The sequence below is a fragment of the Dromiciops gliroides genome, chromosome 1 (assembly GCF_019393635.1).
Source record: "Dromiciops gliroides isolate mDroGli1 chromosome 1, mDroGli1.pri, whole genome shotgun sequence".
NCBI classification, from domain to species: domain Eukaryota; kingdom Metazoa; phylum Chordata; class Mammalia; order Microbiotheria; family Microbiotheriidae; genus Dromiciops; species Dromiciops gliroides.
In genome coordinates this window covers 179,119,406-179,138,421 of record NC_057861.1, presented here as the reverse complement: position 1 = coordinate 179,138,421, position 19,016 = coordinate 179,119,406, and the positions used below count along the sequence as shown (strand labels likewise).

The 19,016-nt window shown below is 41.5% G+C and overlaps 1 protein-coding gene across 3 annotated transcripts in view; it reads right to left on the bottom strand.

The window, feature by feature from the left end:
- GMPR (guanosine monophosphate reductase) overlaps positions 1-17,316 on the bottom strand; it is an 85,880-nt gene extending 68,564 nt beyond the window's left edge. The window contains exons 1-3 of one of the 3 annotated variants that reach the window (XM_043964848.1): positions 16,935-17,316; positions 8,810-8,929; positions 5,993-6,076 (exon numbers count right to left, since the gene is read on the bottom strand). In XM_043964848.1, coding sequence (XP_043820783.1) covers positions 5,993-6,076; positions 8,810-8,929; positions 16,935-17,021 — 291 coding nt within the window. In that variant the 5' untranslated portion in view covers positions 17,022-17,316. Of the gene's footprint in view, positions 1-5,992; positions 6,077-8,809; positions 8,930-16,324; positions 16,443-16,594; positions 16,643-16,934 lie in introns of those variants that run through there. The other 2 variants (XM_043964849.1, XM_043964851.1) reach the window with 2 other exon arrangements.
- Between the last annotated feature and the right edge of the window lie 1,700 nt (positions 17,317-19,016).

Here is a 19,016-nt window from a genome sequence, read left to right as displayed (position 1 = left end):
TAGGTGCTGAAGACACACACACACACACACACACACACGTACAGTGCCCTGCCCTTAAGGTGTTTACAATCTACTCAAGGAAGTTTATTTCTAGAACCTCTACTCTTCCCTTTGTGACAGCTGAGCCTGATACAGGCCCTCATCATTTCACACCTGGACTATTACAGTAGCCTTCTCATTGGCCTCCCTTAATTCTTTTTTCCACTCCAATTCATCTTCCTCAGTTACCAAAAATTGTCTTCCTAAATCACAAGTGTGACTAAGTCACCTTTATACTCAAAAGGCTTCCAATGCCTCCCTATTACCCCTGGGATCAAAAATAATATCTTCTTGATCAACTGTGCTAGACTTAGCTCTTCTCAGCAACACAATGATCCAAGATAATTCCAAAAGATCCATAATGGAAAATGCTCTCCACATCCAGAGAAAGAACTATGGAGTCTGAATGCAGATAGAAACATATAATTTTCACTTTCTTTGCTGTTGCTGTTTTTGTTATTTGTTTCATCTTTCTTGAGGTTTTTCCGTTTTGTTCTGATTCTTCTTTCACAACATGACTAATGGGGAAATATGTTTAACATGATTATGTGTGTGTGTGTGTGTGTGTGTGTGTGTGTGTGTGTGTAACCTATATCAAATTGCTTGTTGGCTTCACTGGGGAGAGGGAAGGGAGGGAGAAAAATTTGGAACTCAAAAACTTATAAAAATGAATGTTGAAAACTATCTTTACATGTAATTGGGATAAAATAAAATACTATTAGAATAAAATAGATTGATTGATTGATTGATAGATAGATGATAGGTAGGTAGATAGATGATAGGTAGATTGATAGATGATAGATAGGTAGATAGGTAGGTAGGTAGATAGACAGATGATAGACACAGACAGATGGATGGATGGATAGATAGATAGATAGATAGATAGATAGATAGATAGATAGATAGATAGATAGATAGATAGATAGATAGATAGATATACAGATACATAGATAGATACATAGATACATTGATATCCTTTCCTTGGCTTTTAAAGGTTGTTACAGCCTGGCCCCTTCCTACCTCTTCAGTCTTATACTTTGCTCACCTCCACCATATTCTATGATCCATATCCAGGGACACTAACCTTTTTGCTGTTCCCCACAACAATTCTCCATCCGCTTAATTGTATCTTTTCACTGGCTGTCTCCCGTGCCCTTCCTCATCTCTGCTTAGTTCCTACCTTCTATATTTCATTTATGTAGAATTCCACTACATCAAAATTTTTTATATACCTTATCTTAACTGACCCTCACCACAATCCTCTGATGTAGGTGGCATAATATTATTCATCCCATTTTATAGTTAAAGAAACTAAGGGTCAAAGAGATTGAATAAACTTCCCAAAAAGATTAAGTCTGGCAGGAGCAGGACTGGATGGAGTCTTCAGCCTATAACCAGCTGCCTCCCACTTAAGGGTGGAAATTTGTCACAGTCTTCCAAATTGAATCAGATGTACATGCCTGGCATCTTGCAAATTTAATAAAAGGGGTTTTAAAACTGAAAAGGAAGAGAGGTGAAGGGAGGGAAAGAAAGTGATCTATGTATATCTACCTAGCTCTTAACCACAGAAAGTAGCAGGAAGAAAAATAACACTAGATGTATCCCTCAAATTACCAAGAGACAAAATCCAAGAAAAACTATGGTAGTCAAGCCACAACGTCAGATACACAGAGTATGGGTGATAAGCAAGGTGGGCAAGAGATGATAAAGATAATGATAACAATAACATCATCTAGCATTTATATTGTGCCGACGTGTGCTAGGAATCTTACTAAGCACTTTGCAGCTATTTCATTTAATCCTCACAACAACCCTGGGATATAGGTGCTATTATTATCCCCATTTTCCAATTGAGAAAACCGGCTGACAGAGGTGAAGGGACTTGCCCAGGGTCACACAACTAGTGAATATCTAAGGTCAGATATGAACAAAGTTCTGACTCTAGGCCCAGTGCTCTTTCCACGTCACTACTGAACTACCCCTAAATTTTAAAGGAGGCAAATTTTATCTCATATGTATCACTGAGATTTGATGGGAATGGGGCCCATTACTGCAATATGGTATTGGAAGGGTATCCATTGTGCCTTATTCAAATGAAACATAAGAATGTTGGGGGGTGAAATTGAGGGGGCAGGGAGGAGTTACAGAGGAGCACTTGGATGTTGCAAAGATAGATTCATGGGGGGAGGGGAAAGCAAGCACAGAACATTTGGGGGTATATCAGTGGAGACAGAAACAGAAGTATATGGGCATTGAAATACACCAGAGACTACTTGGACATGTGGCCCTGCTGTATGCCCTCCTGGTCAAGTTATATGGAGCACATTCTGTTCTGGGAGCTGCATGTTGCAACTAACATGGATGAAGAGTATTTAGGAATGGGTGACCAGAATGGTCAAAGACCTGGAAATCAAATCATACAAATGTTGAATTAACTGAAGATGTTTTGTCTGGAGAGGAGAATTAGGGGAGACTTGATAACCATCTTTAAGCATTTGAAATGATATCATGTGGAGGCAGCATGACATAGTCCATAGAGATCTGGCCTTGAAATCAGGAAGATCTACGTTCAAGTCCTGCCTGGGACAAATATTGGCTGTGTGATCCTGGCTAAGTCACTTTCATCTCAGTGCTCTATACTGGAGATATCAAACATTCATCAGAGTGCTGCTGAGGTAGATTAAAATATAATTGGGAAATGTTTAGCAAAATAAATAAAAAATACAATGGAATATAGATAATATAAATATGTGGTTTTCTAAGTAATATGCATCCACAGGGGTGCTTATGTAAGATATAATGATCCCTGTTTCTATTTGATGTTGACACCCACTGCTGTAGGTGACTCTAAGGCCTGCAACAAAGGTGGTGAACTGGATTGGTACAGGGAGGGGAGTTTCTTCATCCGTGAATTCCCTGTACCAATTAAATCACAGGTCTAGCTCCTATCTCTATCCATGTGGAAGTAGATTTAGACCTCTCTTGTTGGTCCCAAAGGAGAGAACCTAGAATAATGTGTGGAATTGAGAGAAAGATTTCAACGCAAAAAAGACAAGGGCAGGTAGGTTTTCAGTGGATGCAGTGCCCAACCTGGAGTCAAAAAGACACCTCTTCCTGAGTTTAAATCTGGGCCTCAGATACATCCTAGCTGTGTGACTCTGGGCAAGTCACTTAACCCTGTTTGCCTCAGTTTCCTCATTTATAAAATGAGCAGGAGAAGGGAATGGCGAACCATTGCCGTATCTTTGCTAAGAAAACCCCACATTGGGTCAGGAAGAAGCCAATATGATTGAAAATGACTGAACAACAAAAAAAGGAAAGACTCACTAACAATTAGTGATCCCTAGTGGACTGGGATGTCTTAGGAAGTTAATAAGTTCTCCTTCAGGAGAGGACTTCAACCCAAGCAAAGGCTGTGTGACCATTTGTTGAATATATCACCAAAGGGATTCTTGGAAAGGCCCAGGTTGGTCTAGATAGGTCTTTTGCAACTCTGAGATTCCATGAGTTTGGGTTACTGTTCTTCCCCAGTACTTATGAGCCTTAAAATTTATACTTTCTAATTAGATTCTGGGAGACTACATCAGATTTTCAGTTCATAATGAAGGTTGAGGTTCTGTATAATAAAATATCGTCCAAAACTGCATTTACAGAAATGGAGGTTTGGAAAAAATCATTGATTATCCATCCACAATTTTCTCAAAAGGTTGTTATAAGACAAAGGGAAAGGAAGGGAAAACAGACATCATTCACTTGCAAACTATAAACTGAAAATAAAATATCAGGTGCTCAGTCACTGAGCTGGAGTCACAGAAATCTTTTATCTTAGAGAACCATCTTCTCATTAATCAGAATCCAGGCATAATTAATGGACCTGCTCAGGTAACAGAGAACTACATGTGGCCTCAACAAAAGCAATTAGAATGAGGTGATGGAACTTGGCAGTCACAAAGTGACCTTTTTTAGTCCTATGGGGAGCATCTCTAACGTGGCCTATGATGAATTTTCTGTTAGCATTGTCTCAGAAACCACTGACAAAAAGCCCTTAGGAATGAAGAAAGAGGAAGCAGAGGTGGTCCTGTCTGCCTTCCTTTTCCATCATACTTGCTTTTTCTTGCTTGAAAGGAGTTGCTGCTTTTATATTCAGAAGTTATATTAAGATAGGATTCACCTTGGAGTTTCAGGCCAGAAACAGAGGTCCTATTCCCCAGTCTTCCCTTTCAAAACTATTAATGGCACAAGGGAAAGCCAAGCTATTTTTTCTAAGAAACACGAGTGCCTTCTATTGTATATGACTGGATTCCTTAAGGTGACTCAGTCCCATCTGACTTTTATCCCCATTGTTTCTGTTCTAACACCACCACATATTAATTCCTCTTCTGATACTGATTCCTGGCCATTTTCTCTTTGTCTACTCGAGTCATTTTTCCTTTCCAAATCTCTATAGCACTTTAATATTAACAAATCACTTTCCATACATTATCTACAACTACCTGGGGAGGTAGGAATTCCAGGTATTGTTACAAAATTGTTGTTGTTATTGAGTTGTGCCCAACTCTTCCTGACCCCATTTGGGATTTTCTTGGCAAAAGTAATAGAATGGTTTGTCATTTCCTTCTCCAGTCTCATTTTATTTTTTGTGGGGCAGTGAGGGTTAAATAACTTGCCCTGGGTCACACAGCTAGTAAGTGTCAAGTATCTGAGGCTAGCTTTGACCTCAGGTCCTCTTGAATCCAGGGCTAGTGCTTTATCCACTGCACCACCTAGCTGCCCCCTTAATATACACATATACATTCATACACAAAATAGGATTATCAAGGGGAAAAAAGGTAAGGAGTTTTCTCTGTCATACAAAACTCCACATTACTCACTTTAATCTATTAAAAAAATAATTAGGGGCAGCTAGGTGGCACCGTGGATAGAGCACTGGCCCTGGATTCAGGAGGACCCGAGTTCAAATCCAGCCTCAGACAACACTTACTAGCTGTGTGACCCTGGGCTAGTCACTTAACCCTCATTGCCCTGAAAAAAAAAAAAAAAAAAGAATTATTTGAACAGTTTGCTGGTGATTCCATATTGGATCAGAACACACCTGAAAATAGATCCCTCTTTTGATGACAGAGTTTATCTTTGGATTCCAGTCTTTAGAACAATTATTATTCACAGGATCCATCATAGGAATGTTGATCTAAAATCAGAAGGGACCCCAGAAGCAATCTAGTCCAATCACCTCATTGTACTGTTGATTAAACTGAGGTCCAAGGAAGCAAAGTGACTCACTCATGCTCACATAGTTAAGTGTCAAAAGCAAGATTTGAACACAGATCCTCTGATTTTAGAAGCAGTGCTCTTTCCACTGTGCTTCTCTGCTTCCTTCCAGCAGGTTGTTGTTCCTCTCTTTTTCTCTCTTAATTTCTTGACATCTCCATCTTAGCAGTAGAACATAGTTACCTCTACCAGATTTTCCTTAGTTGGGATCTTGTCAGCTGCTTAGACAATACATACATACATACATACATATATATATGTATTTGTGTATATATATATATACATACATACATACATATATATATACATATATACATATATATATATATACCTGTCTTCCTTTGCTCTCCCCCATCCCTTTTAAAAAATCAATCTAGTTTCTTCTATTTTTAGGTCTTTACTCTCCCAGGAGGCATCACTGTCTGCCTGCTTAATTGAGTCTACCACTGGAGGATCTCTTAGCAATAAGATCATAGAATCATAAAAGTGAATCCCAGAATTGAGATGCCAGAAAGTCATCTAACCCAAGCCCTTAGAACTGCACATGTCACTCCACTTGAGCCAGCTTTCTGCATAAAAACATCACACACTACATTTAAAATCTCTTTCTAATCTAGATACCCTTGAAAACCCAGGTTTCTTTTCTTCCCAATAGAAATGATCAATAATCATGATGTGATCATACCTCCAGGCATTCTGGATGATTTGTGGCAAACAGCTTCCAGTCCTCCAGGGTGTAATGCTTATGAATTGCTGTGAACATGGCATGCTGGGAAACAAAACAACACCATTAGGGTTAAAAGCCAAGTCAGCCCATTTTCCTCCTGCCCATATGGCAGTTATTATCTCACAACCTCGGAGAATCCATTTTCCTGACACTCACATGTACCTTGCTTTGAATATGTTCCCAGAAGGTAATGGTTAGCTAAGGTGTCTGGGTAAGTAATGACACTCATAAAACCATGCTTGCAATTTTGTCCTGATCAGACAGCACCCTCGATGAGATTAGCATCTATAACCAGGCCAATAAGGCCTTGACATCAGAGATTCTGTATCTCCTGCTCAGGACTCCATGTCACCAATGGACCAAATGGCCAAGGCAATCATCCCTGTGTCAAGGGAACCTTTAATTCTCTTTCTAAATCAAACCCACGGTCCAGAAAGGGCTGCACCAAGACAAAGCATTAGCTGTGTTTTTCCTGGTAACTGATCCCAAGGCTGGTTCTCAAGAAGCTCTTCCTTGTACTGAACATAAACCTGGAAGAGTTGAGTTGTTAGAGGAAGTGTGGTGTGATAGTAGGAACTCTGTAGAGGCCAGGAGGCCTTAGGAAGTGGAAACAGCACTAAAGAAAACAGGTGGGAAGAACAACTGGAATAGATTAAGTGCACCAAAAAAAGTCCACCCTGGAGGTGATCACTTTGAGGACATGGAGATATATCAAAGAAGGGAGAACTCCAATGGCATGCCAAGAATAACAGCCCATCTTTTCAATAGTGATATTCTTCCAGTGGTTTTTGCATGGCTACAAGATTAGATTGTAAGCTCCTTAAGGGGGGAACTTTCTTTTGCTTCTTTTTATATCCTTAACATTGTGCCTGGCACATAGTAGGTGCTTAACAAAAGTTTATTGAATTGAATTGACCAAGTTCAGGTCCTCTAACCATCCTGGTTGTCTTTCATCTGGATATTCTCATGTCTCCTAAAATGTGACATCTTAAGCTCTGAACTAAATAAACCAAATGTGGTCTGTAGAGAGCACAGTGTAAATATTACTTCCATTATTTTGGATTGTATCATCTATTAATGAAGCCTAACACTGTGTGTGCTTTGCTTGGGTGGCATGCTACATTGTTGACTCATTGACTTGGTCTTTGGGTTTCAATAGACAAAACAGAGACCAAAGGGAAGAAGTTATATGGAGCCATATTTCAAGTCAATATAGGGAAGACATTGTATCAATAAGATGTCTAAAATTGGAATGGGCCACTTCATCTAAAAATAGAAATGATAACCTAAGTGGAGAAGTGAATAGAGCACCAGGCCTGGAGTCAAGAAGACCTGAGTTCAAATCCAGCCTCAGATAATTACTAGTTGTGTGTTTCTGGGCAAGTCACTCAACTTCTGTTTGAGTCAGTTTCCTCAAATGTAAGATGGGGATTATAGTAGCATTTGCCTCCCGGGAGTGTTGTGAAGATCACATGAGATCATAATTGTCAAGTGTTCAGCACAGTGTCTGATGGTGAATAAGTGCTATATAAATGTTAGCTATTACAATAATGATGCTTGGATTATTGACCTCACTTGTTTGTTGTGAAAAACTTGAAGCATTAAAGGGCTTCAAGAAGCTCTCTGAGAGTAGAGATTGTTTCCTGCCTTTTTTTGAATCCCTAGAGCTTAGCAACATGTCTGGTCCATGTAGGTGCTTATGCTTGTCAACTTGACTTTATATGACAATGAAAATACCCCATTGCTGGGAATATTAAATTATTGGATGACTACCTATCTAAGACATTGGGTAGAAGGTTATGTTCAATGACTTCTAAGGTCACTGGTATAATTTTAATGATATGACTCTAACTCCATTTGCTAAGTATGGCCATTGTTCAAAAAAAATTTTCACCTTAATCATAATGATAAGCCCCAGTAACCCCTGTGACTAGATTTATGGGAAATATCATTTTTTAGCCAAAGATTTTTCTTTTCCTTCTTTTCACTTTGGCCACCAAAATAGATTTACAATCATGTGCAACGTCATTACTGTCAAGGGAATGTTGATTAAGGGTCTACTATGTGCAAAGCACTGTGTTGTGCAGTAAGAAGCCCAAGAAATAAAGAAAAAAATTTCAAGGGGTGTATAGTTGTTCTAATTCAGAATGACAGTAACTAAAGTTGAATGGGAGAGGCATTTCCTGGAAGAGGTTAGGGTGGGGTGGCAAGTCTATCTCTCATCTTGAATTGACATTTCAAGTCCAAGATAAATGGGGAAAAAACCCCACAAGACCAGAAGAGATACTCTGATAGCACTATCAAAATGTTTTTTAAAAGATAGATTTATTTAAAGTGCAACTAAAAAGCCTATGCTTTAAATCCTGACATCATAGCTCTTCTCTCTAGAGTCAACCAGGAAATTTAGCTTCTTAATACTTCAAGCTCCCCAAACTAGCTTTTATGAAACATGGGCAGGAAAAGAAGGGATGCTGATTTATGGTTCCCCATTGAATGTATCACCTTTATTTTCATTTGATTGCAGTGAGTGAAGAGCTGATCTCACTAAAGTTTCTGACCAGGAGAAGAACCACCATGGCCAATGGAACTACTCTACTTTCCCAAATGAAATAAACGAAATTCTTTTCTCCTCCCCCTCCCACCATTGCTGCATCTGCAGCTGGCTGATCAAACACTCATTGGAACTCATATCAACCTACAAACATCCAGAGGGCAACTTTCCAGTTCCCAACTACAGAGAAGAAAGAGAAAGATCCTTCTTCCCCAACAGATTACCTGAGTCATCACCACTGCCATCTCGAATGTACCAACTGTATCCATATTGGACACAATGACAGGGATCCCTGAGTAGGTCTGCTTGGAATTGCGAAATGTGAAGCTGCATTTAAGATCTACCTATTGGGGAAAAAATGAAAAGGTAAGTGAGTTCTTCATGTCCTCTTTGGGCTTTCCCACGTGGCTTGTTCAGAGCATGAAGAATTTAGTGGAGATGGGTTGGGGAATAGGCAGAACATAAATGAAGAACATGATTCAGTGAATCCATTCTGGTGCTAAGAAACTGATTTTCTACAGAGTAATAAAGGATCTTCTTTGTATACCACCAAGTACAAAAGGCATCAGGCTGTATCCAAGTTAAAAGCTGAAATCATCTCTGTTGGCTGAGTCTGCTACAATGACTTCTTCAAAAGATTCATACAGACTAAAAACAATGTTCTGGCACAAAACGAAGCTCCCAATCAGAGGTATTAGGGCCTTTTGCTATTAGGCCCTTCTTTTCCTAACTTTCCAAATCTAACCTAGTTAGATTAGCACTTCCTAGTTCATATACTTGATTCTGGCTCTGAAAGACCATCTGTTGCCCTTGCCCATTCTGTACATTGCCCAAACCAGGCTGTCCTACAATTCTCCCTGCCAGTGTCTTTGCCAAACCTCTTTTGAAACTGGTTCATTTTCAAAATCACTTCCTTCATAACTAGCCCCATCCATACCCAGATGTTTTAATAACTGTTTCATCATCTCCACATAATCGTTTATCTTTTCTAGTTCCTCATCTGCTTTACTCTTATGAGTCTAACTCTACACAGTTGTAGTTGGTCCCATGATAAGTCAGAGATCTGAATGCTTATATTTATATACACCCCCTCTAGATTTCAAGGAGGTGAAGAGGAGGGACATTCCTTCTATTGGAATTCTGAGGTGACATGATTAGGGGGCAGCTTTCCAATCCCGAGATCAGCAACCTCCAATATGATTGACACAGTAGTAGCCTCACCAAGAGGGATCACATGAAGATATGTTGAAGTTATCTCAAACTGGGGCAAGAGGGCAAACTGTTAAATTTTCAGAGAGAGCTTTTATGCCTTGGAAGGCAAATTCTACCAACCAGGGCTTGATTGATTGTTTTATTGATTGTATAGACTCAAGAAATGGAGAAAAAATTAATAATACAGATTAAATTTGTGTTTTAGATGAGTATAGGTTTTTAATTTTGTTTTGGGGTTGTTGTTTTTCTGGGAAGCCAGTTGTTAAACATTTACCATCACACCACTCAGCAAAACACTGACAAAAGAACGTGCAACTGGCCAACCTATAATTCCTAGAAAAAAGTGATCATTTGCAGCTTTTTTTTTCAGTCACCTAGATGCCATGCTGAAGATACCAAGAATTATTGAACAAATGCAGAGATGGTTTTACTGCTCTTATAATGCCTTGGAACCAAGTCTACACTAACACTATAGCTCTTAATTAAACCAAAAGTATTCTTTTTCTTTTCTTTTTTTTTTTCATTTTCTTTTTTAAACTCAATTTTCTTTTTATTTTTAGTTCCAAATTATCTCCTTCCCCTCATGCCCTCCAACACCCATTGAAAGGGCAAGAAATGCAATACCTATTATACATATGAAGTCATACAAAACATATTTCCACGTCAGCCATGTTGGGGGGATGGTAAAAAAAGAAAGAGAAAAAAAAAAGAATATGCTTTAATCTGTGCTCTAAGTCCAGAAATTTTCTATCCGGAGATAAATAGCATATTTCATCATGAGTCCTCTATAATTTTGGCGGATCATTGTCTTAGTCAGTTACTAAATCTTTTATAGTAGATTATCTTTTTTTTTTTTTTTTTAGTGAGGCAATTGGGGTTAAGTGACTTGCCCAGGGTCACACAGCTAGTAAGTGTTATATGTCTGAGGCCGGATTTGAACTCAGGTACTCCTGACTCCAGGGCCGGTGCTCTATCCACTGCGCCACCTAGCTGCCCCACTAGTAGATTATCTTTACAGTATTGCTGTTACTGTGTAAATTGTTCTGGTTCTGTTAATTTCACTTTGCATCAATTCATATAAGTCCTCCCAGGTTTTTCTTGAAACCATCCTCTTCATCATTTCTTATAGCACAATGGTTTCCCATCACATTCATCACATTCCATAACTTGTTTAGTTCCCCATGCCCCAATGGATTGGCAAGAGTATTCATTTTTTAGTAACACATACTTAGAGTCTCTTTGTCCTTTCACCTGGCCTCTCCCTTTCATTTGAAAATAATTTCATGTTTCAAGATCATCATCCAGGTAGAAAAATTTGTGGACTAGCTCAGACCAATAAGCTCACAATGAATATTGAGAGCACCGCTTTTGCATACAGTGATTGCATATCTATTTCTGTCACCAAAGTCTGTTCAGTAAAAAGAGAGATCCACTTAGATGAGAGAGTGTCTCACTATGCAGGTGGCCAGTCTAACCACAGGAATTATTGGGTCTTATTATTAGGCTGAAAAGATTTTTAGACAGTATACATTCCAACCACCTGCCTGGTTTCTCCACATCAAGCTCATTCCTCCTCAGAATGAATAATACCATATATAACACACACCAATGGTTTTTTTTTAAAAAGCAAACAATCAATGAAGAGAAGTAAGATCCCATAATTGCATAAATATGTGTCAGCTTATCTCCTTCTCCATCCATAGTCTTGGTTCTACTGCCATGAGGAGACAAGTTCTGAGATACAACTAATGAACAGGTTAGCCATGATCTGAACAGAGAATGGTTTTGCCATTTAGTTGTTCTGGCCTAAATAAACAGTCTTTCAAAAACTAAATTTGCATTTATACTTTCAAGATGCATATATTTGAACCTATATCAAATTGTCTACCATTTTTGGAAGAGGGGAGGGAAGGGAGAAAAATTTGTAACTCAAAATCTTGTTAAAAGGAATACTAAAAATTGTCTTGACATGTAATTGGGAGAAAAATAAAATGCTATTAGAAAAACAAAAAACAAGACGAAAAGATTCATATAGTTCGATTCGAGCTGTGCACTCTAGCGATATCATAGGAAGTTTTGCCTTGGCAATCCAAGAACTATTAGCAACATATAGAAACCAGAACTGGATGTGGAAAAGGCAACAAAGCCCTGATAATCTCCAGACCTTTATACAAGATGAATTTTTTCCTTCTTGGGGAATTGTTCCATTACATATTTACTAAGGGTCTGGGTATGTGTGATTAATCTCTGTTCTAAAGCAGTACAACCGGTAGGTAACCAGACTTGGAATTAAGATGACCTGAGTTCGAATTTGAACTTAGGCACTTGTTTGTTGTCGTTCAGTAGTTTCAGGAGCATCAAACTCTTTCTGACCCTATTTGAGGTTTCCTTGGTAGAGATCCTGGAGTGGTTTTCATTTCCTTCTCCAACTCATTTTCCAGATGAGAAAACTGAAGCAAACTGGGTTAAGTGACTTGTCCAGGGTCAAACAGCTAGTAAGCTTCTGAGGCCAGATCTGAACTCAGGAAGATGAGTTTTCCTGACTCTGGGTCAGGTACTCTATCCACTGTGCCACCTAAATGCCCCAAATCTGGCCTTGGACACTTAGTATATTTGTATCCCTGGATAGAACATTTAATCTTTTTCAGCCTCAGTTTATTCTTTCATAATATTGGGATAATAATACCTGTTGCACATGCCTTGTTAAGTAGTTTATTTTAAGGAGTAAATGAGATAATTTATTAATAGTGTCTTGCATTGTTCAGGCCATTTATAAATGTGGATAGAATATTGACTTTGGAATCAGGAGGATCTGAGTTCAAATCTGACCTTAGGTACTTACTAGCTATGTGACCCTGGGCCAGTCACTCAGCCTCTCTGTGCCTCAGTTTCCTCATCTGTAGAATGGGGATAAGGGCACCCACCTCCTGGGACTGTTGTGAAGATGAAAGGAGATTGTATTTGTAAAATACTTTGCAAACCTCAAAGCAGTATATGCATGATAACTATTATTATTATTAGTTTAATACACAGAGATGAACAATGAAATAATTTACTTCTAAAATATCAGTGGCATTTAAGAAACTATGCTGACATTTAATATGAAGTGGTTGGCCTCTGGTTGGAGGAGGCCCACAAGGCTCCACATTCCAGCTATTAAGCCTGATTTAGGTCCCTTAAGCAGGAACATAACTTAATCAACTCACTGCCTTTAAGGTCAATGGGGAGACAAGTATTCATTCAAATAGCTCTGTGCCCAGTTGCCCTGTAGGAAGTGCCTACTGAGGTGCCATCTAACCTGGGTGTTTAAAAGAGATTCTGGCCTAGGATAGTATAGGTTAAAGGATATGTAGTTTAGAGAGACCCCCCAGGAAGTTATCACCCTTAGTTCCCAAAATTCAGAAGAAGTCTCAGGCAGTTCTGAGGCCCAACTAGAAGTTTAAAAGATCACAGGATCTTAAGAGCTGCAAGCAGCTTTATGTTCCAACTCTCATTATGTAAATTAAGACACTTGTCCTTCATTCTCAAAGACCATGACAGATGTCATGACTTGTACTGAGTTGGATTTAAGTAAGTGAGGGCTGTACGAGATCACCAACCTCACTCTCTCCTCCAGAGCCATCTGTGTCCAGTGGCGAGATACATATCAGGATGACTGGAGAGGGCCCTGGATTTTTTTTAAGGCATTTGGAGTCAAGTGACTAGACCAGGGTCACACAGCCACTAAGTATCTGAGGTGAGATTTGAACTCAGGTCCCCCTGACTCCAAGGCCAGTCACTGCCCCACCTAGCTGCCCCACAGAATCATAGATTTAGAAGATGAAGAGACCTTACATGCAATCTAGTCTAACCCACAGGTTTTACAGAAGAGGAAAACGAGGCCTGGAGAATTTAAGTGACTTGCACTAGTTAAATAGGGAGCAACCCCATACCAGTGCTAGGGTGAAAATTAAGTTCACCAAAGGACTATGATCTGATCTCCCTGAGGCCTTTAAGCCAGGAATAATTAGGATATGACCCCCAGGTCTGCTCCCCATTAGAGGAGTGCACTCTCAAACCCAGGCTCCTTTGGTGTGAAAAGGACTCATCAGTTTGTTTCAACACCTCATGGAATCCCAGATTTCCTAAATCAGACCAGGGATGATGCATCAGTAAGTATCACCATGCCATTCCAAAGACCAGATCGAAGGCAAGGAGGACTGAAGTCAGAAATGTAGGGTAGGATTTAAAATTTAAAAAGAACCCTGGTCATGATGAAATGGCTACACCCCTACTCTGAGGCACTGAAGAACAGCAGCGTCTGGATACACAGCGAGCAGGGAAGGCTTCTTGTCTCATCCCAGAAGCCAAGGGTCTGCTACTTGCTGGTTTTGTGACCTTGGAAGAGTCACTTCCCTGTTTCCAAACCTGTAAAGTGAAGGGCTTGGACAAAACTACCTCTAACGTCCCCTTCCAGCTCCTGGCCCTAGACCTGTTGTCTAGACTGGTGAGTCCCAGACCAGGATCACCATTTCCTGAGGTGGGCTGAGCTCATTTCACTCACTCTCAGCTCAACTCACCCTCCAAAAGGCTCCTCCTTCTCCACCCTTCCCAGCTCCCATTTATGTTTTTGTCCTCCTCTATTAGAATGTAAGCTCCATGAGGGTAAGAACCATCTTGGGGTTTGGGAGTTTTATTGGGTATTTGTATCCCTAACACTGAGCAAAATGGCTGACACTCAGTAAGCACTTAATAAATGCCTTATCTGTCTAATTTTTTGATGGGAAGAGGAAAATTTAGGCTTAACGGAAGAAAAAAAACTTCCCTTATCATTGGTGTTGTCCAAAAATGGAATGGACTGACTTAAGAAGTAGACATTTCTACCTGGTGGAAAGGGGGCTGAGAAAGATGGGATTTGGACCCAGAAGGGATGGGTTCAAATTTTTGCCTTCTACTTCCTGTGTGACCTTGGACAAGTCACCTAACCTCTGTGGACCTCATCAGCAAAATGTGATGGTCGGGTTAAATGTTCTCTAAGATTCCTTTAATGATGCAGTGATCCTTACTAGGGGCCTCCCAAAGAAGGCTAGATGACTCCTATGTCAGGGATGTTACAGCTGGAGGCTGTTGGGCCTTCCCAGTGATTCATATAAAGTGATGCCTAGGCAATATTCTTATTGGGAGGCCAAGGACAAGACAAGGGTAGAAATGGAAAGCACCAAAAAGCAGGCTTGTCTAGGCACTAAGAGGCCCAGTCATTTGCTACATTTGGGGTTTCGTGAATAGGCAACACCTGTTATATTCTAGTAATCACACTTGGAATTTGTTCTACAAACAGGGAGGCCCCAGGGGGCCCAGCCAGCCAGAAGCCTGAGAGTGCCTGACCAAGCCAGATGGTTCTCTGTTCTCTCTGCCCTGTCGTCTCTCACAATGCCTCTTGCCCCATCATCAGGGCTAGCTCCCAGAACATTTATTGTGTAATCAACTGTTTCCCTTTAGTGTCCCCCTAATATCCCTCAGTGCCACCTTCAGTGCCCCAACACTCTCTCCTTTTTCCCATTATCCAGTAAAATAGCTGATCTCAGCTATTTTCACCCCAATATCGGCATGGAACAGGTTCCCGAATAAGTGATGAATGGCATTACCTCTCCTAGCCACATGATTGACCCTGATCCCCAGTTATGAAATCCAAGAGATTTTATCCCTTAAAAGAATGTCAGGCCTCAGCCTGGAGGTGGATGAGATTTCTGAAGGGCCTGGGGGAGGGGGAGGGGAGGAGTAAAAACGGGGAAGAGGGAAGTTTCCCTGGGTCCCCGAAAGCCTATCATGCGAGCCAAGTGGCAAGCCCAGCTTATCCCACCAAAGTCTTTTCCATCCCTGGCTCTATGGAAGGGTACCAGCAAGGAAAGGTACCAAGCTTCTGCCAGCTAGAGTGGCGAGAGTTAATTCTAGACCAACCTCTTCCTGTACCACACTGCACCACACCCCAGCCAACCAGCCAGCCCTGCTACTCCACAAAGGTGACTTTACTCCTCATTCATGGGCAAAAGCACACAGCTGCCCCTAGTCAGCTGGGATAAGGCTCTCTGGATGGTAGTACCAGGTGCCCCCCAGACAACAGGGCAGGCAGGTATGTGTCCTTGCCTCAGGTATTCAGGCTTCTGGTTTTGAAACTGTTATAGAGCAAGCTTTGGCTTGCTCTGTTTACTCCTATGTCTCTAGGCTCAGTGATGGTGTCCAATTTCTTAAGCTACTATTGTCACAAAGTGTCGCCACCACTATGTACAAAGAATAAGTTAACCTGTCCATTCCGTGACCTGTCCCCTTCCTCAGCCAGGCTACCATACCAACCATCCATGCCCTTCCACTTCTTTCCCCTTAAGTCATTTACAAGGCCTTCATTCCACCCCAAGGAGAAATGTCAAAAAGCGCAACCACCTGCTGGGATCTTTCTCCCCCACACCCAACAGCAGGCTTGCCTGATTCCTTGGTGTTATATTTAGAATGGAAATACACCCCCCCACACCCCAGCAGAAAGAGCCCCCTACCAGGCCCACCGGCTCCACAGGCAATCGGAATGTCATCTGGAGCTCCTTGTCAAAGACATCTACGAAGTCACAGAACTACAGGGACTCACAAGTGTGGAGTCAGCAGCAGCAGCCCTCAATATTGAGAACAGCAGCAACGCAAAACGCACACACACTCTCACACAATCACACACTCTCACACTCACACACACACATTCTCTCTCTCACACACACACACATACAGAGACATAAAAGTCCTGTCCAAAGGCATCCCGATGAAACAATTCTTACTTTGCTCACTTGTGGCAGGGCCACTCTCGATTCCTCTTCCATCTGCCTTACCACTCCCACCCCCACCCCTACCCTGCTCTTAAGAAATAAGAACTCCCCATTCTCCCCTGTCTCTCTTTGCCCTAAAGCATTCTCCTTGCCCTAGCAAGGAAACTTGCTGACCTTGGCAACATCTGGTCCGGGGGGGGGGGGGGGGGGGGGGAAGAACCCAGCGTTAAGCTCAAGAATCCCAGAAAGGAAAGCAATGTTACAGAACTCTGACGTTAGGTACCAAGAAAAGGAAAAGAGAGAGAACTCAAAGCACACACAAGCATCGCGCGGCTTCAGGCTCGGCCCCCACCTCGGCTCGGCTTTTGAGGCTGCTTCGCTTAGGTCTGAGCAAGACATCTTTAAAGTCCAGTTTGAGGTCTGCATCTACCCGGGGCATCTTGTGGGATCCGCAGGACGGCTTTCTCTCTCTTTCTCTCGGCCAACCCCTCTCTTTTTGGCCCCGGGAGAGCAGTCCCCTTCTTGCTGCAGGGGAAGGGGCGGCGCTGGGTGGCTGGGCTGCGGGGCGGCCGGGGCTGACGGTCTGTAGCCGGCGACTATTACTGGGAGGCCGGGCGCTCCATCGCTTTATTAGGAGAGGGCTGTTTATAGAACCGGCTTCTGCAGAGCGCACGCCCGGCGGCTCGCTGTCTCCTGTTTCCTGCTTGGGCTCTCTCAGCAGCTGGCTCACTCTTCCTCCCTCCCTCTGTGCCTCCCCCCCCCCCCGCCTTCTTCCTTCCCTTCCCCCGCCCCACTCCCGTTAGCGTTCCCTCCAAATGGAACGGGGTGTGAGCCAGGGCACTGCAGCAGAGTAATCGATAGCACTGAGTGTGTCTGGAAAATAGGGCTGGGCAAGGATGGTTATCCCACAGGAAGCTCCAGGTTTCAGGACAAGCTGATGGGAAAACAAAAATACATGAAAACAACTCCTGCTGCACCCCGCCCCCCGCCCCAGTGGACAATACCCCCTCCCATCTTTCCGTCTCTGGCTATCTCTGTGTCTCTCTTTCTCTGTCTCTATCTCACCGCCCCAACCCTATCTTTTCCCCTTCTCTGTCCCTGTATCTGGCTATATCTCCTTCTTTCTCTTTCTCTATCTCTCTGTTCCTTTCCGTCTCTGTTTCCGTGTCTCTCTCACTTTCTCCCGCCCCCCCCCCCCGCCCCGCCGTCCCCATCTCTATCTTTCCCCCTCTCTGTCTCTATCTTTGGCTTTCTCTCCCAGTCTCTCTGTCTCTGTCTTTCTGAATCTCTCTTTCTCACTTCCCTCTCCTCCCCCCCATCTCCCTTTCTATCTCTGTCTCTCCAAATATACATATATATACATATATAACACATATTTAGTTATAAATTGCATATACATATTTATCTCTAGGCAAAACTGATATACGTTATATGCCCTTATCTTTCTTCTTTTGTTCTTTTTTAGGTTAAAAGAAAATATATAAAAATCTACAGGATTTTTTCCTTCTACAGGAAAAATCAATCTCTCTCAATCTCTCTCTCTCTCTCTCCCTCTCCCCCTTTCCTCCTCTGTGTCTCTATCCATGTATAATGTGTATGTATAACATATACATAGTTATGGTTTATATATCTATATGTATGTATGTATATCTATATGTATATATGTATGTGTGTGTATATATATGTGTATATATGTATGTGTGTGTGTGTGTATATATATATATATATATATATATATATATATATGCACATAGGCACACATGGCTACACTCTATATATACCCTTCCTTATCTTTCTTATTTTGCTTCCTGTTTCAGTTTACCATCATGACACTCTTGTTGAACCCGGGGACATACATATTTAGCCTAGATGCCGAGTACAGTGTCACTCTGGTGTTGGATTTAAAGGTAAAGGAGAGAAGCCTTGCATCTTCTTGCCTATTTTCTAGAGATTTACACCAAGTTCAATTTCTCAGCCAGTGACTTAGCAAGGCCTCTCCCTTGTGAGAAAATCAGGTCCTACCACAGGGGTTCTTAACCTGGGGTCTATATCTGTGGATAGGGTGTGTGGGAAGTGAAACTGGAGGGGGAAAATACACCTTTATTTCTGTATAATTGGTTTCCTTTGTATTTCATTTCATTCATTTAAAAACATTCAGAGAAGGGGTCCATGACACAAACAAGGTTAAGAACCATGGCCCTAAGGAGTCTGTAGGGAAGTGGGAGAGGGTTGAGGAATTCTTACTCCTCTAAGCAAATTAATAAGCGAATACAAAAACATCCATTTGGTTAATGTTTAATGATTCTGCTGAAAAGAAAGAAACAAAACAATGGAGGAGAGTAGCAAGTATAGATCCTGCACACGTGGGTTTTCAATGAGCCAAAAGTTTGGAATTTTCCTGGAACCCAGGGTTTTTGTTGTTTAGTTGTTTTTC